This window comes from Berghia stephanieae, chromosome 11, assembly GCF_034508935.2.
Source record: "Berghia stephanieae isolate SIO BIC M18660-M18661 chromosome 11, UCSD_Bste_1.3, whole genome shotgun sequence".
Lineage (NCBI taxonomy): Eukaryota > Metazoa > Mollusca > Gastropoda > Nudibranchia > Aeolidiidae > Berghia > Berghia stephanieae.
Window position 1 is genome coordinate 31,339,148 of NC_088370.1, and position 24,903 is coordinate 31,364,050.

At 37.0% G+C, this 24,903-nt stretch overlaps 2 protein-coding genes and 1 long non-coding RNA gene across 3 annotated transcripts in view; 1 reads left to right on the forward strand and 2 right to left on the reverse strand.

Moving 5' to 3' along the window:
- LOC144957391 (uncharacterized) lies at positions 1-24,754 on the reverse strand. Its single transcript, XM_078888658.1, has 4 exons — positions 24,524-24,754; positions 6,388-7,243; positions 967-5,330; positions 1-456 (listed from the first exon to the last, which is right to left on the reverse strand). Exons 1-3 carry the CDS (start codon positions 24,547-24,549, stop codon positions 3,828-3,830), a joined length of 2,385 nt encoding a protein of 794 aa, XP_078744784.1. The 5' UTR covers positions 24,550-24,754; the 3' UTR covers positions 1-456; positions 967-3,827.
- LOC144956890 (uncharacterized) overlaps positions 1-24,903 on the reverse strand; it is a 602,990-nt gene that overhangs the window by 91,277 nt on the left and 486,810 nt on the right. The window lies entirely within an intron of this gene.
- On the forward strand, positions 13,111-15,605 carry LOC144956910 (uncharacterized). Its single transcript, XR_013642040.1, has 3 exons — positions 13,111-13,616; positions 14,458-14,594; positions 15,262-15,605. It is a non-coding gene; the product is annotated as an uncharacterized LOC144956910 (long non-coding RNA).

Sequence of the window (24,903 nt, forward strand, 5' to 3'; positions counted from 1 at the left end):
TTAAATCATATGATTCTGTATGTTATTGCCTTTGGCTGTGCTATATGGATTCGGGAGCCTAGGAAAAAGGTAAAAAAAATATCCAAATCTATCAAAGAGGCAACAATAATATTATCTCGCGCTCTTTATGGCATCAACCGAATTCATGAAAAGGAAATCACTTGCTATCAATAACAATGAGATCATATCATATTTCATATTCAACCTACCCTCATCCTGTATAAGATGCAGTCAAAGGAAAAAGTAATGAAATGTAGAACTAACAAATATAAACTGACTTTCTTTCATTTTATATCATTTTATATCAGAATTAAATTTACTAAACATTGTACCTACTTAATACCACTTTATCATGGAATAATAAGTGATTGAATGGAAAATTATGGTAATTATAATAATAATAAATTATTCATGTGTGGTTCAACAGCATTGCTAAATCAATTAAAAAGACTCTCTCTACCCCCCCCCCCCCCCCCCCTTCTTTCTCTCTTTCACACACACACACACATGGACAAACACATCGGCACATAGTAAGTAGGCATACACTCACATATAGGCAAATACTAGTGATAAACTCACATGGTACATTAATGGCACTGATGATAATAGTAATACTACTACTTACTACTAATAATAATAATTAATAATGTTATATATAAAGAAAGGGATTATATTCAATGGGCACACAGCATATATATATATCCCCCCCCCCCCCCCCCCCCCAAAAAAAAAAAAAAGCATAGAGACATGCACAGACACAATAATAACAACTATAAATGAATCACAACTGTAACATGTTTAATCAAAGAGAGAGAGGGAGAGAGGGAGGGAGAGAGAGAGAGAGAGAGAGAGAGAGAGAGAGAGAGAGAGAGAGAGAGAGAGAGAGAGAGAGAGAGAGAGAGAGAGAGAGAGAGAGAGAGAGCAGGAAAGAGAGAGATTGTTTTGTTTCTTTTTTAAGAGTTTTACGGCGCTTGCAACACATTTAGGTCATATCAGCGCCAGTTAAAAGGAAGAAAATTGGAGAGTACAAAGTTCTAGAATTACAATTAAAGCACCCAAGAAAAAGGAAGACAAATGAGATTTAGTTGTTTTTTTGTTTTTAAGGGTTTTACGGCGGTTGCAACACATTTAGGTTATTTCAGCGCCAGTAAAAAGGAAGAAAATGAGATAGTCAACAGTTCTAGAATTACAATTATGGCACCCAAGAAAAAGTAAGAAAAAGGGGAACTAGGAAGAAATAGGGATCCAATGTAGATTCCAAGAGCATACCACCAATGTACTTAGTTTGAGATCACCTAAAAGTCTCATCCGGACACAAGCACAAAATCCAACGAAGAGGAATACACTCAAATGGTTACGCTATACATTAAAAATAAAATATAATAATACGTAACAGAGAGATGATTTACAAGGAAAAAAATATCTCCCAAAAAAATAACTATGCATTTGACTGTTTCCCCCCCCCCAGTCAGGACTCCAACCAGGGCCAGGACAAAACCAAGTAACCTCATTCCAAGACAAAGACAGAAAGCATGTTGGAAAACAGATATAAGGGGATAGAAGACACAGTATGTACCTCCCTGCCCACTATGGGAGGTCAGGATCCCCACCCAGTGATTTAGTTCAAATAGGGAACAGATGTAGATTCCAAAACACTATCAATGTCCTTAGTCTGAGGTCACCTAAATGTCTCATCCTGACCAATGTACAGGTCCCCACTAAAAGGAACACACTCAAATGTTTACAGACCATAGAATATAATAATGTTTGACTTGTACAGGTCCCCACTAAAAGGAACACACTCAAATGTTTACAGACCATAGAATATAATAATGCGTCAAACAAAAATAATACATTGCATAACAGAGAAATGATTTACAAGACAAAAAATATCAACTCTCAAAACTCTATACATTTGACCGTTTCCCTCTCAGCCAGGGCCGGGACAAAACCAAGTAATCTCATTCCAAGACAGAAAGCAAGTTGGCAAACAGATATAGGGGGGATACAGTAGAAGACGCAGTGAGTACCTCCCTGCACACAATGTACATGGGTGAGAGAGAGAGAGAGAGAGAGAGAGAGAGAGAGAGAGAGAGAGAGAGAGAGAGAGAGAGAGAGAGAGAGATGTTTTATTTTGTTTTTAAGGGTTTTACAGCGCTTGCAACACATTAAGGTCATATCAGTGCCAGTAAAAAGGAAGAAAATGGGATAGCAAAAGTTCTTTACAATTAAAGCACCCAAGAAAAGGTAAGACAAAGGGGAATTTTTTAAAATAGGAAACATGTAGATTCCAAGAGTTTAAAAATTATATATATGTAAACAAAACAATACAGTGCATAACAGGGAGATGATTTACAAGGAAAAGAATATCTCCCAAAACTTTATATATATGACTGTTTCCCTCCCAGCTAGGGTATCCAGCCAGGGCCAGGACAAAACCAAGTAATCTCATTCCAAGACAAAGACAGAAAACATGTTGGAGAACAGAGATAGGGTGAGAGAAGATACAGAAGTACCTCCCTGCCCACTATGGGGAGGTCAGGAACCCCACCCAGAGAGAGAGAGAGAGAAATAGAGACCAAAGTGTATATATGACAATAAATTTTTTATCCGTATATTTATCCTTATGATCGATGTATACTTATTTGCAGGTCAGATAACCTAAATGGTTATGGGTTCAATGTAGTAATGGAAATACTACCAAACCAAAGCAAAATATTGTCCATTGCAGCAATGTTGAATCAAGCCTGTGAAATTGTGTTCGGGTACGGTATCAGATTTGCTAATATATAAACACAGTCGGTTTTGAGGCTTTGTCATGTTATGTAGCTAAGTAATAAATATTCTTAATGACCTTTTATTACCATAATAATCACTGTCACAAAGACGATGAAGAGGGGGAATACAGTCCGCGAAACTGTGCTCTCCGTCTACAATTATAAATGGGCTGGACTCCGACCATGCGAAGTCAATTACAATCCACACTGGACAAATGCAACATTTCCCGAGAAATGGAATTAATTGTATTAAAAAATTACTGTTTAACTGCAACAAACTTTGGTTAATCATAACAAATATTCGACCTCAAAAAGTGGCAAATTCAAGAAATTAAGGAAACAAAATCTCATAATTGGTGAAAGGATGACAGGTTAAAGAATCGATAGTGGGCCGTGTTTAATGCTACAGTAGTGTGCCACCACACTATTGGAGACAAAAGAGGGCGGGGCATTGCAATATGGATTTGTACGGTCATCTGTAGATAGGAGGCGAGTGGGGTGGGCATAGTTTAGACAACAAGTAGACAATGACAGTTGTAAATAATAATAATAATAATAACTATAATAAACTATAATAATTATTATTGTTATTATTACTAATTATCATCCTGATGCTCTATAAAATGTTTTATGTTTTTCAAAGCTTACATTTTTTAAAAAAAGACAAAGTGGCAAGATAGAGCTATATTAACTTTCTGCAGAGAAAAGAGCTAGTAATGAGAGCCATAATGACTACAAGTATAATTACAATAACAACGATAACGATGATGGATGACAACAGTGGGAACCGTAACATCTTTTTATAGCCAAAAAGAGAAGTGAAGCAGAAAAAAATCCCAATAACGACGAAATATCCCTCTGGGATATTGGGTATCTGAAAGAGTGCGTATGAAACAGTGCCAGACGTCTTGCTTTGTTTGATGCGAGAAGTTGCAAAACAAAACCAACAAAAAGAAAACAATAACCTCCACCCCCTAGAAAAAAAGAAAAAAAACCCCAACAAAAACAAACCTTCCACCGATGTGACAGTAGCTTAGATTGTAAATGTCATCATGAATTGTTCCACACCAGTCCTCGAATGTAATTGGAATAGGAGTATAAACTGCTCAGCTCTTGAGACTGTTGAGACACTGGATGAACAGCGGAGACTGGGATTTGTGAACTGACATCAGCAGTTGATGTATGAGGGGTAATCAGGGATGGGGACTGCTGTTGATGAACAGAATTTGTCGAGATAGGGGTGGAAGCTGAAGACTGGGACCTTGGAGATGGCATCGATAAATCATAGGCCAAGTGGTGAGGATGTGTCGGGGATGTCATGGGATGATTAGTCATGAAGGACGGATGCTGTGTTACCGTTGAAGTTGTCGGGTATACAGAATTAGTGTTTTGGTTCAACAAAGCCGACGATTGTACAGTCATTGTTTTATCTGAAAAATTTGGGCTGTTATTTATTTGAGGGGGCAATAATAGACTATCCATGGTAAATATTTTCTCAAAACTTGAAGGTGGCATTGGCATAAATGGTACCATTTTGTCTTTGGTCAATAAATGATCATGATTGGAATCACCACTATTAGAAGTGATCACCTCAAAATGACCACTGTTGTTTCTATCAAATGGATCTTCAAAGTTTAGAGCAGAGCTGGCGTTGTTTTGATTACTATGATTGTTCATATGACTAGAAATGTTACTGAAATTTCCATTAAGATTACGACCTCTTTTTTTTCCAGTTGCACTATTTTTGCTCCTGTACACATCCATGTCATAGTTATCGAACCCACCATGCCTATTCATGTGTGTCTTTAAAGTGTTAGAATGTCGAAAACGCTGTTGACAAATGGGACAGGAGTAGGGAAAGGTGTTATTGTGAATTCTCATGTGTCTTTTCAGGTTTCCATTTTCGGTGAATGATTTGTAACAGACCTTGCACTGATATGGCTTTTCACCAAAATGCATGGCTCTCCTGTGGATTTTCAGACTAGTTGGATGGTTAAAGCTCTGACCACAAAGATCACACAAGTAGCTTTGCGAGTCATAGCAGGACCGTTTATGACTGCGAAGACACTGCCAGCTTTTAAAATCCTTTTCACATTTGTCACACTTGAAAGTCCTAAAGTTTTCATGTATTTCGGAATGTCGAGTAAGATAGCGATAATGTTTAGTTCTATAGCTACAACCATCAACCTTACACTGAAAAGGTTCGTTTATCTGATGGACTGACGAGCAATGTACAATAAATTGAGAATTAGTAATTGCTTCAAACTCGCATAACGTGCATTTCAGATGTTTCGATTTGAAATGCATCTTCCTGGTGTGTCGAACCAGTGCAGGACTAGCATAAAAGACTGTTGGACATTTATCACAGGGAAATGTTGGATGATTGTTGATGTGATCTTTGTACTGGTCAGCCTCAGTAAACAGGGCTTTACATTTGTCACATTTCAATTTTATATTCTTACTTGCTCTGTCTGAGAGTAAGAATTGTTTAAGTTTAAGGGTGGATGATGGTTCAGAGGTCAGATCTAGGGAAGCAAATTCATCGTCTATAACCTGTTATAAAAAAAAAAAAAAAAAAAAAAAAAACATAAACAAACAAACAAAATATGATGATGATGATGATGATGATGATGATGATGATAATAATAATAATAATAATATTAATAATAATAATAGTAATAATAATAATAATAGTAATAATAATTTTTAAAAAACAATTATAATAACAATAATAATCTAAAAGAGTTGTAACGATAGTGAGAACAGCCATTAATTACCCTGTCACAGCATTCCATCGCTTTAAAGCTTAACGCAGCTAGAGCACAAAGAAAATTTCATCATAAGTCATAACACTAAGTTCATTCCGTTTTTACAGAGAAGGTAATTTTTGCTCATTTTACTGTAATATCCGATCGAAAAGGGAATCTACAAGATGCAATAATTTGTATTGTCGTCAAATGATGTTAATTAAGGGCACAAGTGATAATATTTGTATTCATTTTCTAAAATCAAAACATATTAGCTGGAATTTTCATAGCCAAGATAATGACATGAGATGAAAATATTAGAAAATTACATTTCTAATAATACTGATTTGATGTTTCAAACTGTAATTTGCACATAATCAGATATAAATTTAAATGAAAGAATCAGGCATTGGTTGGCATATTAGATATGGCCTTCTCTACTTTACATGACTTTCACCGGCTCCTTGTTCATTATAAATTATAGAATAGAGAACACAAATCTTTTATATGCCTATAAATGTTTTACTAATGTGGGTCATTCTTAGAAGGGTCTTTACTCACATTCTCTCACCTTACTCAGGTGTAAACGAGAGTACTTGGCCATTAACAGCATTATCTCTGTCTGAAAAAAAAAAAGGTAATATCGCCGGACAGGCATCATGTTTCTTCCTACATGTTAATTGTTGCTGTTGGCTAGGGACCCCTTATAAAGCACCTTGAGTGCTTTTAATGAAGAAGAAGTAGAAGAAGAAGAAGAAGAAGAAGAAGAAGAAGAAGAAGAAGAAGAAGAAGAAGAAGAAGAAGAAGAAAAAGAAGAAGAAGAAGAAGAAGACAACGAAGAAGAAGTCATTTCTACAACTCACCTCTGTCTTGACAAGGTTCAGATCAATGTCATCACTCCCAAGTTGGACCAAAATCTTCGCTGCATTCATCTCACTGTCCATGTTTTCCCCTACATCCTCAAATTTGAGTTTTCTCTCCCTAACTTTCCCTGTCTTTGGTTTACGCTTACGTTTTGTACGTTGAATCTTTCCAATTTCTTCACTATCAGTTACAGGCAAATCTTCTGAAACAACTTGGGATGTTTCTGCATTTAAACGTAAAATTTTATCAATTTTTTTCTTTACAAGCCTCTTACTCTTGTACTTACAAGAATCTTGACTCTTTTTATTTAGAAATCTTTTCTTAAAGTAATCAGGCACATAGTCAGCTAAAGTGAACTCCCCATTCTTGCTTTCCTTTAAAAATTCTTCTAAACTCTTATTCATAACTTTTTTGGGAAATAATTTTTTCTTTGGAGACTCATCGATGGAGGCTTCCATTGGAAATCTCTGTTTCAAATGTTCAATAAAGCCTTCTAATTCTTTAACACCAAACCATTTCAGTGCTTTGTAAAGTTGGTGCAAGTCACAGTCATCGGGTGTTGTAAAAACCCCAGAATAAATTGACCTTATGATCATCTCGACTATGTCGTAATCAAACTGAATGTCGATGATGATTTGTTGGAAGGATTTTCCATTTCGTTTCTTTTGCTCCTTTGCACCTATGACTTCTGCAATAGGGGGACTAAAGGCTAACATCACACAAGTGTGAACACGAATGATTCCATTGGTTGTATGAAGCTGAAGATCACAACATGTAGATTCCTCTAACCACTGACAGTACAAGACCTTCATGAGCTTTTCTTGACATCCTTCTAAGTTACATTGTAAGGGATTTCTGAGACAAAAAAAAAAAGCATGAAAGAAAAAGAAATTGTTAACATTAAAAATTGATAAAATTTTCTAATGATATATCTAAAAATTAGCATTTCATTTGCAATCCTTTGTCAGGAGTAATTGTGTACAGTGCACGGTTATGGGGCTTTGAACTAGAGATCAAGATTGAAAATATTTTGGCAATGGAGTCAGGTGAACAAAATTTGAGAAAGATTAACATTTTCACTTCCACTTCTCCCTCATAGTCATAGTCATCAGAAAAAATCTCGACAGCACCTGGGATCAATCTCAGTCCCTTTGTGTGTAAACCGAGTGCTCTACCGAGTTATCGGGGCTCCCTAATGAATGCTGAATAATACAAAGTTATAATGTATTTTGTGTTTCAGATGTAACTAGAACTCAAATTGTCTTTCTCACCTAATCAAGTCATAAGGGTGGTGATTGTGACACAACCATGAGAAAACCATTTTCAAAAACAAAACGACCAATAATTGAAGGGTCAAGATTCTAGGGAGCCAATCGTTTTTTTTTTTTTGTTGTTACAAGTTTGAAAATATGGTGATGGATGGACCTATGACATTGCTGGGCGGGTTTAGTCACGAGCGACTGTAGAAAAAGAAAATGTGACGGCAGACATCAAAGGGCAGGCTTATATATCATCAAAGAATGTTTACATTACATGATTGACATGGCCATATAGGGAGCTCTTTATCTACTCCCCCAAACATAATCTGAATACAAGGGGTAAATATGCATCTCAGATGGATTGTTTTCTATTAAAAATGAGACCATTTCTGGTTAAAAAACGAATCGCATGAACTCTCTTTACACATATATTTCACAGTCAATATCATAACATTCATTATGCTAGCTGTACCTAGAATTTATGCTCTTTCCAAGGAATACTTGCCATTTCCTCTTACTATACAGTTCAACCTCTGGATAACGACACCCCGGAATAGCGACATTGACCTTTGGTCCCGACTTTGTTGCTTTATAAATGTCATTAGAAAAACCCCAAAATAACGACATTACTTTAGTAAAACCCTTGTTTAGCGACACCAATGTAGCAAGAATTGGCAGTTGGTACAGATGCTTGATACCCGATTCTCGTAATCCCGTACTCTTCACCAATAAAAGATGCTTTATTTTCCTTCCAATGAGATCGCTTTTGTTACCAACCAATCAGAACACATGTTTACTACACCGCCTAGAATCAATGCTAGTTCATATGGAACCATAACAAAAGAAGTTTATCAGTGGATGGAACTCTCAAGGATCCATTAACATTCCATGTTAGATACCATGTTAGTTTGAGGTCAGTGGAGGTTAACTGATATCAGACAATGCCGTGCCCAATGGGGCAATTATGGATATTCATGGTCTTATAATTTCATATGTTGGAATAGCAATGGAAACAAATGATAAAATGAAAATTATTATGTCATTCACTTTTTGTTATTGTTTTTAGCCAGCCATTTTTATGAGCAGTTCTCACTAAATTCTACTACTCAGACTATAAATTATAAACATTCAAAGTTAGACATAGTTTTGTGTGTTGGCTGGCAATGTTGTGAAGTTTCCTAGCCAAACACACAGAATCTATAACACCCTCTTTCACTTTATTATTTTCATTTGGAAAATCAGTTGTTAAACATCAGTCCAAATTTGATATTATTGATGTTAATACCAAGGATTTTTTTTCTTTTTTTTTTCTTTTTAATATTGTAAGATATGGATCTACCAATTTCAAGTGGTTGTAAATTGTGGTGGATTTAACTAAAAATTTCTGTATTCAAAACTCATCGACAGTATCGCAAACTAGACGTGCCCATCTATGTTCTTGTGTGGTGTTATCATATTGACATTTTTTAATTTTTTTATTTATACCTACTAAGTTTTGTTAAATGGCATTTGACCACTCTTTACAATCAAAACAGTGACATTACACATTGAATAGTGAAAGCGTAAGTGGTATATACCCTTTGTAAACTGGAGAAATACACATTCCCACATTGTTGGGATGTGTTTTCTCGCAGGCACTGGTCAGCACATTGCACAGTTATGTATTCACAGGTCTCACCAAGCCCCCATTTTCTGCCACCTTGAAAACCCTGGAATAACGACACCCCTGGAAAACAACACAATTTTCTGGTACCAGGCGATGTCATTATCCAAAGGTTGCACTGTATAATGAAAAGTGAATATTTTAAAAAAGTAAAAGCACCAAAAGTTTTCCCCTTCAAATACAGAAACAGAAATTTTGGCCACTCAATAGCCATAGCAGCACCTTGCAAGCACTCTCTTGTCTCTAAGACACTTTGATAACTCCACTCCAGTGGCACCAATAGGCTCAATGTAGGGTGAAACTCGTTTTTTTGGAACTTAATTTTTGACCCATTACTATTTTGGTCAGCTTCGCATTATTTTTGTAAATCTAGGTGGCTAATTTTGCTATCACTTTAAACGACACAAAATAAGTTTTCTAAAGGTCATTTCATTCTTAATAAAAAGTCAAATCCTGATTGTATTTCTCAGAAAGCAAATGAAGAAAAAAATTATCAATTTTTAAATTATAGGTACTTTTAAAATTACGGAGACATTTTCATTTTATGCAACAGACAATTAATTGAAGAATATCTCTGCCAAGTGTCATTGATATTGAAACACTCGCATACTATTTTATATCTCGCCATGAACACTATTTTTCATGAACAAAAACCTCATATATTTTTTTTCAATTTTCAATTAACTCAAATTTTTTTAACACATCTAAAAACTAAATGATTTATATGAAAATGAAGCTCATTTTCTGGCCTTTAAAATGATAACCAACTGCCAACGCTTGCCATTTCTGTTTTAATTGAAACAAAAATTACTGAAAAAAATAAGTGGGCCAATAACACTGTTAGACCTGTAAATGAGCTCTATAAAAATTGACTGAGACTGAAACTGAACCTCACTGAAACTCTCCGTATCGTATCAGAAAAATCAAGAAGAATCCAGATGAATAGTAAACAGCAAGCTCACTTGAGCAAAAAACTAATTTACGTGGGAATTAATTAGGCTACTTACAATCGTTTCTTATACTTAGGTACCCACATCAGTGAAGAAACGGTCAACCAGTTTGTTTACAATGTGAGGCAATCAAGATGTGCTTTTGTAGCAATCATATAACTTTTGATTTGAGGGTGTCTTCATAACGCACTTCTGGCTTTCGCATTAAACTTTTTTATACTTTTAGTTTTAGGTTCTACCAAGTAAATGTGGGCAATTTTGGCTTAGACGAAACAGTGAAATTTATCACTCGGCGGCTCAGTTAAAATTGGCTACCATTGGGATCACAACAGGTTTGGAAAGTGAAAAGATAATTTCTTGAAGGCTGTGTTAAAATACACTGGGGTGTGTTCAGACACGGCAATTCTAAGAAGCGTTGCTTAGCCTTGGCAAAGTATCCATCGTAAATATAAACAGCCCTTGAGCTATGCGTAGCGCTGTGGAACATTCCTAATTACTTCATGGTCATTCGACTAAGATTCATGAATTCTTTCTTTCGTCTTCATTTCTTTCTTTCCTTTTAAAAAATATTTGAATTTGACGAATTGACTGATTTCAATTAATTGACTGAGAATTTACAGGTCAAAATACTGCAATACCCAAACTTTTCCGATCGCTGCGAAATGATGGTTTTGAGGTAGCAGGGAGATCACATATTCTCTCTGTAATATTGAGAGTAGACTATAATCATAGACTATAGTGGCGATCTAATACTTCCTAGGCCTAGATTCTAATGTTTTCAACAGTATTCAATAATTCTGGAACCGTTTGTCATAGAGAAATGACTCAGGTATCAAATTAATTTTTTTTTTTTGTCTTCATGCCCCATCCAACTGACTGGGTCAAATAAAGTTTTGATTCTGATTTTGAAAATTTTATCAACAAAGTGACTATGTCACTATCTATCTCGGGAGGCCTTCCGAAAGCTCCTACATCCCGTGTTCTTTTTTATTTTTTTTTAGTAGAGGGTTTGGGAGGGAGGAAACTTTATTGACTTTAACTTTAAAAAAAAAAAAAGTTTCCCCCCTACACTAGAACTAGAACAGGGGGAGTAGGAGCTTTCGGAAGGCCTCCTCCCTCTATCTCAATCTCGTCTCTACAACTACAAATACCAAAGCCAAAGCCAAAGCCACCCGAAGGCTGTCATTATTCCCAGACGCCTGTCTGGGGATAATGAAAATTCGTTATCCCCAGACAGGTGTCTGGGGATAACCAATTTTTGTTATCCCCAGACAGGTGTCTGGGGATAAAGAAAATTTGTTATCCCCAGACGCATGTAGCAAGTGGGCAGAAAGATTTTATGCAAAATGCCAAACTAGGCGTGAAAAATACCAAATATTCTGGAAAAAATACTAGTGGTTGTGTCCCAAAACAGTTAATTTATCAAGTGATGTTTAACACAAGATGAAAGTAAATAGTGATCAAATGTCAAATCCAGCTCTTTTAAAAGAATTATTTTAAAGCAAATGGATCAATGAAATTTCTTTTGTTACTTTGATCTGAAAACGTCAAACTGGCAATTCGACTTTTTATTTTCAACCAGGAAGAAAGTTGTTAATCATCAAATCTGTTCATAGTCCACCAACCATTTAAATTTTCACTACCTACCTACCTGTTAACTTTATTGATATTCTCTTGTTTCTATAATTTGCTCATTCTGGCCACAATTTTGGGGATGACCGGGAATTATTTTTTATTTCGCAGACGAATTCCTAGGCCATGGCGTTGTTCGCCCCAAAGCCCAAAACCCAAAACCGACACCTGTTATTTTCCTGTATTCTTCGCACAAGACACTATAATTTAGTATCACACGTCCACAAAACTAGATCCAACAACATATTTTTACTCGAATCAGAGATGAAAATAACTACCAAAACAAGGGAGCAAAAATGGTGGAAATATGTTTAGCTCATATATGAATTTAAGATATTCCGATATCGGTGTGGATAGACAGCTCAGTGGGTTAGGCTACCTTTCATTTTACTCCTTTCAGCTGCACAGATTCGAACCAGTCGCGACCCCCCCCCCCCCCCCCCCCCCCTCACACACACACACACTTATTTTTTTTTTACTTTTTCTTTCTTTCTTCCCAATTGATGTTCATTGTTTTCACTTTTGTTCCGAGTTCCGAGCAAGAGTTTTTTTAATCAGTTGAATTTGTTATTTCTCCGATAATATTATTTCATTATTTAATTTGATCTAGATCTATTATTGTTTTTTTTTTAATTTTTTTTTTTGGTCAAATGATAATATTAATAATAATAATAATAATAATAATAATAATAATAATAATAATAATAATAATAATAATAATAATAATAATAATTGCAATAATTGTTATTATTATTACTATTACCATCATAATCATTATTATATTATTATCAATAATAATAATATTTTTATTATTAATACTCTTATTATCATACTATTATTATTATTGTTATTATTATTATTATTATTATTATATCTATCCTCTATCTGACCATTTGGTCGCTCTCTGAATATTTATGTTTGTTTGCTTTTTAATTATTTATTCTTTTTAGACACTATTTGAGATCGGAGTGGGGACGAATATATTTGCTAGAAACTAGAGAAAAAAAACCAAGAGAGAGAGAGAGAGAGAGAGAGAGAGAGAGAGTTTAATATTTTTAAAAAAGAGGTGGGGGGGAGGATGGATGGGACATTTATCCCTTTCAACGTTCTGTAAAAAGAAGACGGAATTTAAAAAATAAAAAATAAAAATAAAAGTGACGTTACCAGGATTCGAACCCACAACGTCGATTCTGGTAAAACTTACAGGGCAGACGACTAAACCATTCGGCCATGACACCCACTTCGAAGTCGACGCATATTGTGTATATGTAGTAACAAATGATTTTAATGTAGGTTAATTTTATGTTTTTATAGATATTTTATTAATTTTCCTTATTTTTATATGTGCATTTGGAAACATTCCATATTCTGGAATGTGGATAATTGTTTAAACGACGTGGCTAGCCGTACTTAAGGACGGGTAGACTGGCAGGCTAGACGTCATTAAGTACGGGGGGCACAGGAGTCTAGCCGTACTTATTCTGGGGCCTTGACCCCTGATCGTGTCAAAGGTCACATCCGGTAAGTCGACCGTGGTGGGCCGTGGCGCCAACCGCGAAGCCATGATTGTTTTCTCCCGATTTACGAGCATCATCAATTTCAATACGTAGTATTTCAATAATGGCCATCGCTATTGGTGACAATTTTTCATCTTATTAGCAATTGCCAAAATGCAGTTGCAGACTGAGACTGACACCATTTTTATTCGTCAGGATTCTGTAAAGGTAAGAATTTGTCTTTTCTTTTCTTTTAAAAAAAATTCTCAGTCAAGGCTAGGACTAGGACCGGACTAGACTAGGACAGTGTAAAAAGTATTCGAGCGGTGGCGATATTTATGATGAGATATAATATGAATGAATGAGAAAGTAATTGTATTGTAATATCAACACGCCTTACTGACTGGCGCGTGTGTCATGTGTTCTGCATTCCAATGTGATCTTAATATGATGGATTAATCCTTCGTTGAGTTTATTTCTAGAGTACTGGTGTGTAACTGTAAATGTAACAACTGGGCTGGTGACTGGTGGGCAGTTTAGTGAGCAGCAGCAGTGGTAGTGGAACTCAAATTGTGATCCACTCGCCCAGAAGTATAAATTGTTACTGCAAATTGCCGAGCACATTGGTTGGGGGGGAGGGGAGGCAGTAACTCTAAAATTGTGGGAGTTGGTAATTGGTAGGAAACGTCCAGTTTTTGTCATTCCAGCACTAAGCTAATTAGTGGCTGTGACCCGATTTTTAGGACTTTGGAGTTGGAGTGAAATGCCTCATGATGATGATATTGATAATGACAATGTGTCACATAGTCTGTAGATATACAGTATTGTCAAATAATGAAAAACGATATTATTATCATTATTAATATTAATATTACTTTTTTTTCAATTTATTTTGTTATTATTATTATTATTATTATTATTATTATTATTATTATTATTATTATTATTATTATTATTATTATTATTATTATTATTATTATTATTATTTATAATTATTAACTTAAGCAATGGCATTGGTATGTGCCATTTTCACTGCGGTGAATTTAATTAATTTTTTTTTCATCGACAGCCAACAGGAAAGAATTCAGTTGACCGTACTGGTGTCCTGACAATACAATCAAGAAAGATAGCTGGCTCAAGATGTGTTGTGGCAATCTTATCAATCAGCAAACCATCATCTGTGCCTGCAAGCACTTTTTGAAACTGGTTAGTATTCTTTTCAAATCTTCATAGCATCCTTACATTTTTATTGGTGATCAATAAAGTACACTTGAGCACGGAAATTTCGAACAATTTGTTCGAGATTTTTGTGTTTTCGAGTTTTCCAAATTTGAGGATTTTATGGACGTAAATGAAAATGTGGGTGGTCTTGATAAAATTCATATGATTATAACTCTCCGTAATTATGAACTCTGTCGAGAGTCGATAGTGAGACTATTCAATTTCCTTTTCTCGGCCAGTTCAACACAATTCGCGAAAAAAAAATTCAATGGACCACAAGGGAATGTCCAGTTTGTTTGAGATTTTCGTTTTGCCAATACTAATGTAATAGAGGGTTTAAAACTGGGCATTGTACCAAGTTTGAGATTTGCATGCTCGGGTGTAAATGCTCATTTTTCTTAATGTAATTGACAAAGGATTATTTGAATTGAGTTACTACTGCATTTATGGACTTAATAGAGTTTGTTGCCAAGAGTTTTGGCCTGTGGATGTTAAACCAATGAAATTTCAACTGTGTTGGTGAGAACGATGACCAGTTAAAAAAAAATTGGTATGTGAATGATAAATTCATTTTATGACAATGATTTTAATTTTATAGCCATGTCTAAAATTGCTAATGAAAAGTCTCTTTTATTTCCATTTTTCAAACCAGAACAAGATCAACCCTCTTTGTGGAACTACAGAAAAAACAGTCGCAAACAAGTGGTGTTGACTTTTTTCCTGGAGGCGAAAGAAAATTTTTCTCCTATGAGTTTGCGAAAGAAAATTATTGCTTTTTATTTTGAGCTAGATATATTATCACCATTCAGCTGTTTTCTTGTCTAAAATAGATTTGATTTTGCAGTTCAAGTTGATTACATACTTATCTCACAAGCAGTAGCCTATTTTAGAAATTGAAAAATGAGGGTAGTACGTCATATCATATTTTGCGAAATCATATTTCGAGAATTTTTAATATATCAAGGAATCATCTGATAAGTAATCTGGTAAATAATTAGTTTTTTCTGATTACAATGATGAATTCGTAAGGTATAAATCAACTCTGACCATAAAATGAAAGAGTACGGAAATATTTTAATTTTTCAGCATTTATTTCTCGAGGGAATGGGTTAGCGAATCATTTATACATTTTTTAGACAGATCAATCTACTCAATTTTCGTCATCTCTTGTGATGTCGAATTAGTGCTTTCTCAAATTTCCGTTTTATGTCATTTTCTGATTTTCATACAATCATACATGTCATTTTCCTTTAGATTGTTTTCAAATATATTCAGAATCTTTTTTGTGTGTTTTGCATCATGATGGAAGTATTTTGGGGGAAATTTAAATATGTAAGATTTTTTAATTTTAAAAATTGATTTTTTCCTGTCGATCAGCGCCACAATTTCAGTCGAATTAAAAAAAATATTCTAAAGAATTTCTTTTCAAGACCAGTGGTAAACTCTTCCATCATTATCTAGTTATTTATGTAATATACATTGTGTGTAATTTTGAAAGAAATTTATACGCTGGTTTTTGGTTCATCTATGTTCAGGGATGCCACTTTTCCGGTTTTAGCCGGAAATCCGGTTTTTTTACAACCAGCCGGTTTTAATCCGGAACCTCCGGTTTTTGTCCGTCGTCACTATTCAAGAATTTTTTTTTTTTTAACAGAAGAAGAAAAATATCGCGATCGAGCCGGAACTTTTTCGCCGGGTGAATAATTTGGGCTGTCACCGCCGGTCGAATATTTGGGCACCTAAATGGTAGTTTATCTACGCCCATCCCCATCACAATTCCTCCTTTTTAAAAAAAATGTTTGATAAATAAACAGTGATTTTGAGAATTTCTCAGAAATTTTCCGTTGAATTTGCCGTGTCAAACATTTCCCTCAAAACCACAAAATCACCATTATGTCTTATGTCATATTTTGACACCTGTGCAAACGTCTCGTGAAATTTAGTGACGGTCCCGTTTTTATGACGTCGGGCCAGACTGAATGGCACCAGATGTCACAATTGACACAGACGACTAGTGCCGCGCTGAAGACCGGTCTAGACCGCGGTCCGACGGTCTTTTAGCTGTGAACCGAAGACCGGTCCCTTAGGGGAAGATCGGCGGCGGTCCTCACTTCTTATCACCTTTCAACTAGTGCGGGGCGGTCCTTGCAAGGACCACGGTCCTACGGTCTCGCGCCATAGCCTACTACTTCCCCAGCGCAGGGTTGCCAGATTATTTTTCAACAAAATGCCAGGGGAAGACTCAAAAAATGCCAAAACACTCAAAAAGATGCCAAAGTCTGTTGACTCCCACCCCCACTAAGAAAACTACTCACTTTTGATAGACAATTTACTATCATATCCTGGTGGCTTGCGTGTTTTCTTTTCTTTTTCTTTTATTTTATTTTTTTTTTTTTTTTTTTTTTTTTTTGAAATATACTAAATTTCCTGTTGGGGTAATTATTTACCTACTGACTACTAAGTGGAGTGCTAAACCACTACACCACGGTTGGATTTTAAGAATGAAAAAGAAATGTGAAGATGTTTGTTTTTACGCGTTTAGAAATAATTAAGAAAAGGTGTCATTTGAAGTATAATATACAAGAAAAGAAAATGCCAAATGAAAATGCCAAATGCCAAATGATTTTTCTAATGCCAAACGGTTTTCAAAAATGCCAGATTTTTGGAATCTGGCATTTAAAATGCCAAACTGGCAACCCTGCCCCAGCGATTCGTTGCTTCGGTTGCCTATCTTCCACCAATCACCACCCATCCCACTTAATTAATCGCACCCACCCCCCTTTGCCATACACTAAACGACACAGACGACCATACAGGCAGACGACCACCAACCTCCACTCCGCAAACCGCCCTTTCGTGTGTGAGATGGGGGGAACAGGAGGCACACGCCTTGGACGATTCCATTATACGGGTAAATTTCAAAATTTACTACACCATAATGATCGCAATGACAATGATCTATGGTGAAGGCATGACCCCTCTTCTCTAATGGGTTATTGTTTGAAATGTATGTGACTACTAAAGATGTGTGTGTGTGTGTGTGTGTGTGTGTGGTGTGTGTGTGTGTGTGTGTGTGTGTGTCGAACCTAGCAAGTAGCAAATCCGATTTTTTGTTTTCTTTTGTCCATCTCTTGTCACCACTCCTTTCTATCGCAGTGTTGTCATTTAAAATAATACAATAATATTAAAATTTCGTTGGTGTTTTTACTAATCAAATAATATGAGTTTCATTAGTTTCTTCCTTCCAAAAAACCCAGTTATAACGTCTGAATTTTAAAAAAGTCCAATAGAATATTTGGGGACCCCGATAGCTCAGTTGATAGAGCACTCTCTTTATACGCAAAGGGCCAGAGATCGATCCCGGGTGCAGTCGATTTTTTTCTGAATCCCTGTCTACTCAGCAATGAATGGGTAGATGAGTTTGTTAGATCTGGCGAAAAGTCACCATCGACCCCTCTTATTACCTCATCCACCCCCTCTTATTAAATAATAATAATAATAATAATGCTGAAAACTTATATAGCGCTATAACTCCGAGACACCAGACTCTAAGCGCTTAAATTACAAATTACTTTGGCTGAAACATACTCATTCGCACACACAAGCACACACACACATACACACACACACACACACACACACACACACACACACACACAACACAACACACAACACAAACCAAACCTATCTTGCTTCTCATACCATCTACTAAAATCGAAACAAATATGTTTATTATAACTTCACGTCTCTCTCTTACTCTTCAATGCTCGCTGCCCTCTAATGTGTGTGTGTGGGGGGGGGGGGGGGGGGGGGGGGGGGGTAGGAGTTGCGTGTGTGTATCAACGCCACGAACAACTCGATCAACGCCTTGGGCGATGCCATTATCTCCGTTAATGGGGATAAATTTCAAATTTTATTAAATTATCGAAGTAACAATGAAGTACGGTGAGCAAATAAAGAAGGCATCACCCCTCTTCTCTAATTAGGTTACAATTTGAAATGAGTGTGACTACTCCGTGTGTTTTACTCCTGTAGACCACGGTTTTCATCGTGTAGCGGTCTTTAACGGTTCAAGAATGAACGATCCCATGGTCTCAAAGGTCAAACCGGTTCGAATTTCCAACAGTCTCTCAGGAATGTTCAATGTCGAAAAGGACCGGTCCTTGCGGTCTTCATTTCCCAAGGACCGTAGGACCGTGGTCCTTAAGCTTGCCAAGGACCGCCCCGCACTACAGACGACCAGTGGTGTTCTTTGATTAGCAAGTTGATGGTTGAAGGGGAAGGGTAGGGACAAATCTCCCTCTCCCTCTCTCTCTCTCCCTCTCTCTCTCTCGCTCTCTCGCTCTCTCTCTTTCTCTCTCTCTCTCTCTCTCTCTCTCTCTCTCTCTCTCTCTCTCTCTCTCTCTCTCTCTCTCTCTCTCTCTCGCAACCATCCATTAAATCTTTACAAAAGCTAAATTTATGTTTAATGATAAGAATGGATTTATACTAGTAATAGTAATATATTACATAATACCAATACAAAACTATGTTCCTGTTATTTTTACACTTGGCTTGCGTTTGACCGATGGACGGAGACATTTCCCTCCTTTTTGACAAATTGCTATTATTATCACTGAAAAAAAACACACCAAAACCACTACATCATCTCTACCACCACTACTATTACAACCACCACCACATCATCATCCCTACCAACACTACTACTACAAATATCACCACATCGTCATTCCTACCACAACTATTATAACCACCACCACACAATTATCTCTAATAAAAGACCACCACTACTACAACCACCACCACATCATCATCCCTACCACCACTATACTACTACAACCACCATCACATCATCATCTCTAAGACCACTACTACTACTACTACTACTACTACTACTACTACTACTACTACTACTACTACTACTACTACTACTACTACTACTACTACTACAATCACCACCACATCATCATCCCTACCACCACTACCACATCATCCCTACCACCACTCCTACTACAACCACCACCACCACACCATCATCCCTACCACCACTACTACTACAACTACAACCACATCATCAACCCTGCTACCACTACTACAACCACCACCACACCATCATCCCTAGCACCACTACTACTACAAATAACACCACATCATCCCTACCACCACTACTACTACAGCTACCACTACATCATCATTCCTACCACAGCTACTACAACCACCACCACCACACAATCATCCATACGACCAGTACTACTATAATCACTACCACATCATCCCTACCACCACTACTACTACAACCACCACCACATCATCATCCCTACTACAACCACCAAATGTAATTACACTTTCAACTTTTGAAATTCTCCGAGTCGTGTCAGAAATTGCTGCGAGACAAATTTTGAATCGCATCTCAGTTAATTTGAGTGAAGTTTAAATTTATAGGTTATGGTTGCATGGGTGGGTCATGATCTTCACAATGAAAAATTTTCTCCTTTTATGTGACCAGTCATTCTCATCCCTGATAGCTATTGATATTAATTTGTCTATATTTTGTTTTCAGAACCTTATTTTATCAATTTGAAAACTGTTAACTCTCCTTTCTTTTGTGTGTTATTTACTCTCAATTGCATTAATAAGTACTGAAACAATATTCCAAATTTGATATTTTTCAAATCCCTTGACGTTGATTTGTATCTTGCCCGCGCAAGTTTTCAGGCTTTTTTTAATTTGCCTGGTGACATCCCTGTATGTTAGAAATTTTAGTTTTAGGGTTTTACATCTAATTTTAGCCTATAGGGTGCCCCTTTAAAATGTAAAAAAAATATATTAAAGAGTTTTTTTTTTTTTGGGGGGGGGGGGGGGGGGGGGGGGGGATTTTTTTTGTTGTGTGTTTAACATCAATCACATTATTAGTTTATGAGATTAACTATAAATCATAATTGACCACCAAATTATTTTTTTAAAAATGAAAAATGGATGTCAAAAAAAAAAAAAAAATTCTAAGTGGTATGGGTTAGCGAATCAATTATATTTTTTTTTCCAGAGTTTGATCAATTTTCAAAATTCTACTATTTACTTGTTCCATATATATTGATTATACTTTGGAATTTTGATGGATGTTGTCTGCAAAATTAGCTTGTTTATCAAATTAAAGAAAGATTATGTTTTTTCTAAAAAATCCATTTTGCATCATTTTCTGATTTTCTAACATTCATATCTGGATTATTTTCCATCAGATCGTCTTCAAATTTGTCAGAATCTTTCGTATGATGGGTTTTGCATCATGATGGATTTGGCTTTGGGCTAAACTAAAATTTAGTATAGTTTGAATTTTTAAATTGGATTTTTTCCTGTCGTTTCATGAGTGCCATATTTTCAATCGTAATCGAAAAACAATTCTTTAAATAAATTTTTCAAGACTTGCTAAACCTATCCATCATGATGTTGCTCTTACTGTAGGAAACATTGTGTTTAAATTTGGAAGGTATCCGTTGGTTTTTGGTGCATCACTGTAGGAATTCATTTTTTTGGGGGGGGGGGGGGGGGGTTGGTGTTTGGTCTAATTTTAGCCTATATTGTCTGTGGAATTGAAGACATTTAAATATATTGAGTTTTTTATATAGAGCAATATCCACTAAATGTGCTTAAAGCGCTTTACAAGGGGTCCCTGGTCAACAGCAACATTTAACATGTTGGACAGGACAGGACATGACGCCTGTTAGGCGATATTACAATTCTTTGGACAGAGACAACACTGTTAAGGCCAGGTACTCATTTTACACCACGGTACGGTGAGAAAATGAGTAAAGAGCCTTTTACAAGAAATCACTCGAACCCATGACCTTCCGATATGAAAGCAAGTGTCATACCATAAGACCACATTGCTGCACATTTAATTTTTTTTGGTGTGTGTTCGTCATCAAATTAGACCTCCTACCACCTAAAAACAAGAGGGGAATACCAATATTGGCATTGCAATAAAAAAACGGATTTTTGACTATAGGTCCCCCTTTTAAGGTGAAATATTTCCTATCTCAGATGGTTTGTTTTAAGCGGACTGTAGTGCGTTCCACTGTGGGATTTTTTTTTTCTTCATATAATTGTATTCACTGTCAGTGGTGACATATAATTTTACTGCCTAGTTTTGATCTCCATTACACACTATCCCTACCACTACCACCAGTGCTTTTACAGACTGAGTCCCTACCATCAGGGCTATTACGCACTGAGTCCCTACCACCAGCGCAATTAGCCACTGAGTCCCTACCACCAGTGATTTTGTAGACATTGGGTCCCTACCACCAGCGCAATTAGCCATTGAGTCCCTACCACCAGTGATTTTGTAGACATTGGGTCCCTACCACCAGTGTTATTAGCCACTGAGTCCCTACCACCAGTGATTTTGTAGACATTGAGTCCCTACCACCAGCGCAATCAGCCATTGAGTCCCTACCACCAGTGATTTTGTAGACATTGGGTCCCTACCACCAGTGTTATTAGCCACTGAGTCCCTACCACCAGTGATTTTGTAGATATTGAGTCCCTACCATCAGTGCTATTAGCCACTGAGTCCCTACCACCAGTGATTTTGTAGACATTGAGTCCCTACCACCAGTGTTATTAGCCACTGAGTCCCTACCACCAGTGATTTTGTAGACATTGAGTCCCTACCACCAGCGCAATTAGCCATTGAGTCCCTCCCACCAGTATTTTGTAGACATTGGGTCCCTACAACCAGTGTTATTATTATTAGCCACTGAGTCCCTACCACCAGTGATTTTGTAGACATTGAGTCCCTACCATCAGTGTTATTAGCCACTGAGTCCCTACCACCAGTGATTTTGTAGACATTGAGTCCCTACCACCAGTGTTATTAGCCAGTAAGTCCCTACCACCAGTGCTATTAGCCTTTGATTCCCTATCACATCACCAGTGCAGTTAGCCACTGAGTCCCTACCACCAGTGCTATTAGCCAGTAAGTCCCTACCACCAGCGCTATTAGCCACTGAGTCCCTACCACCAGTGTTATTAGCCATTGAGTCTATACCACCAGTGCTATTTGCCATTGAGTCCCTACCACCAGCACTATTGGTCACTGAGCCCCTACCACCAGTACAATTAGTTACTGAGTCCTTACTACCAGTGCTATCCAGCCATAGAGACCCTACCACCAGTGCTATTAGCCACTGAGTCCCTACCACTACCACCAGCGCTTTTACAATTATTACTATTAGCTGTTGAGTCCCTACCACCAGCGCAATTAGCCATTGAGTCCCTAACACCAGTGCTATTTGCCATTGAGTCCCTACCACCAGCGCAATTAGCCGTTGAGTCCCTTCCACCAGTGCTATTTGCCATTGAGTCCCTACCACCAGTGCAATTAGCCACTGAGTCCCTACCATCAGTGCTATTAGCCACTGAGCCCCTACCACCAGTGCTATTAGCCACTGAGTCCCTACCACCAGTGCTTTTAGCAACTGAGTCCCTACCACTTGTGCTATCCAGCCATAGAGACCCTACCACCTGTGCTATTAGCCACTGAGTCCCTACCACCAGTGCTATCCAGCCATAGAGACCCTACCACCAGTGCTATGAGCCAGTGAGTCCCTACCACCAGTGTTATTAGCCACTCCCACTACCACCAGCGCTATTACTATTATTACTATTAGCCATTGTCATTGAGTCCCTACCACCAGTGCTATGTACCATTGAGTCCTTACCACCAGCGCTATTGGCCTTTGAGGCCCTACCACCAGTGCTATTAGCCATTGAGTCCCTACCACCAGTGCTATCCAGCCACTGAGTCCCTACCACCAGTGCTATGTGCCATTGGGTCCTGACCACCAGCGCTATTGGCCTTTGAGGCCCTACCACCAGTGCTATCCAGCCATAGAGCCCCTACCACCAGTGCAATCCAGCCACTGAGTCCCTACCACCAGTGCTATTACCCATTTGAGATAGAACAAAATTGACGTCACTCAGTTCTTTATTATCGTTTTTAGCCATTTTCTAAATGATTAGTTCTCATTGATTGTATCAAGACAAAACTATAAAAGGTTGAGGTTACACATCGATTAGTAGAGTGGTATCACGGAGATCAGTTTTCCCAAATAATTCCAGGTGATGGGGAAAAAACATCCGGTTAAAAAAGGTTTTGACGAAATATGCAGTGAAGACATGCGAAGGCAAAATATGCCACCGCACATAATAATAATAATAATAATAATAATAATAATAATAATAATAATAATAATAATAATAATAATAATAATAATAATAATAATAATAATAAATAATCTACCAATCCTTAAGTACAGCTAACTAAGCAATCTACACGACATTAAGTACGGCTAGCCTGCCAGTCTGGCTGTCATTAAGTACGGCTAGACTGGTAGGCTAGACGGTAGACGTACTTAAGTACGCCTAGACTGGTAGGCTAGCCGTCATTAAGTACGGCTAGCCTTTTCCTTGTTTAAAAGAGCGGAGTTTCAAATATGCGTCTGGGGATAATGAAAATTCGTTATGAAAATTCGACAGGTGTCTGGGGATAATCACAGCGCCACCCGAAACTGAAGCAGCTGTTTTTTGGATTGATTGTTGATTGATACAATACGGATACACGCCTACGCACATACAATTTACAATGTTACAGAGGTATCTAGAGGACCAGTGGATCTTTCTACTCACCATATCCCCCCCCCCCCCCGACAAAAAAAAAGTTACCAAGCCCAAACATTTCTCATTTCAATTTGCCTTGCACAAATTTCAATAATCAGAATCAAAACAAACACGACAAGACGAATCTCACCCGTCTCCCACACCCCAAATCCAAGTCAGATACATCGTTTATTCGATGTGCCCAAAGACGAAATCTACATTTTAGAGAGGTTGGTGGTGTGGAAGGGATTACTCACTTATTATAAGAGGTTATGGAATCCATTGTTGGCACAGAATTCTATGCGCAGCATCTGATTTCTTTTGGTTTGTATCTCATCATTCTTCCGAGACGAAGTTCGTTACTTTATGGCCTACTTTATTCTTTGAAGACAAATGGGAGTTGTTTCCCTTAACTTGAAGAAATACGTTTAAAAAAAAAAGTATGATTCGTGAGTATGGGGTTGAATGCACGAAACAATTATAACTCTTATTTTTTTTATTTTTTTTTTTTATTAATTTAATTATTTTTTTTTAGTTTGTTTGTTTTTGTTGTTGTTCTTGTTGTTTCTTTGGGGCTTTTTTTTGGTGTTATTTTTCTTGTTTGTTTGTTTCTTTGCTTGCTTGCGGTGTGATTCTG

What these genes read in the sequence shown, in the direction of transcription:
- LOC144957391 (XM_078888658.1), bottom strand. Translation starts at nt 24,549, where the DNA reads ATGGATTCCATAACCTCTTATAATAA. An exon ending in TCCATAACCTCTTATAATAA is followed by an intron (nt 7,244 to 24,523) that starts GTGAGTAATCCC and finishes TTTTTGTCTCAG; the next exon opens with AAATCCCTTACAATGTAACT. An exon ending in TGAACCTTGTCAAGACAGAG is followed by an intron (nt 5,331 to 6,387) that starts GTGAGTTGTAGA and finishes TTTTTATAACAG; the next exon opens with GTTATAGACGATGAATTTGC.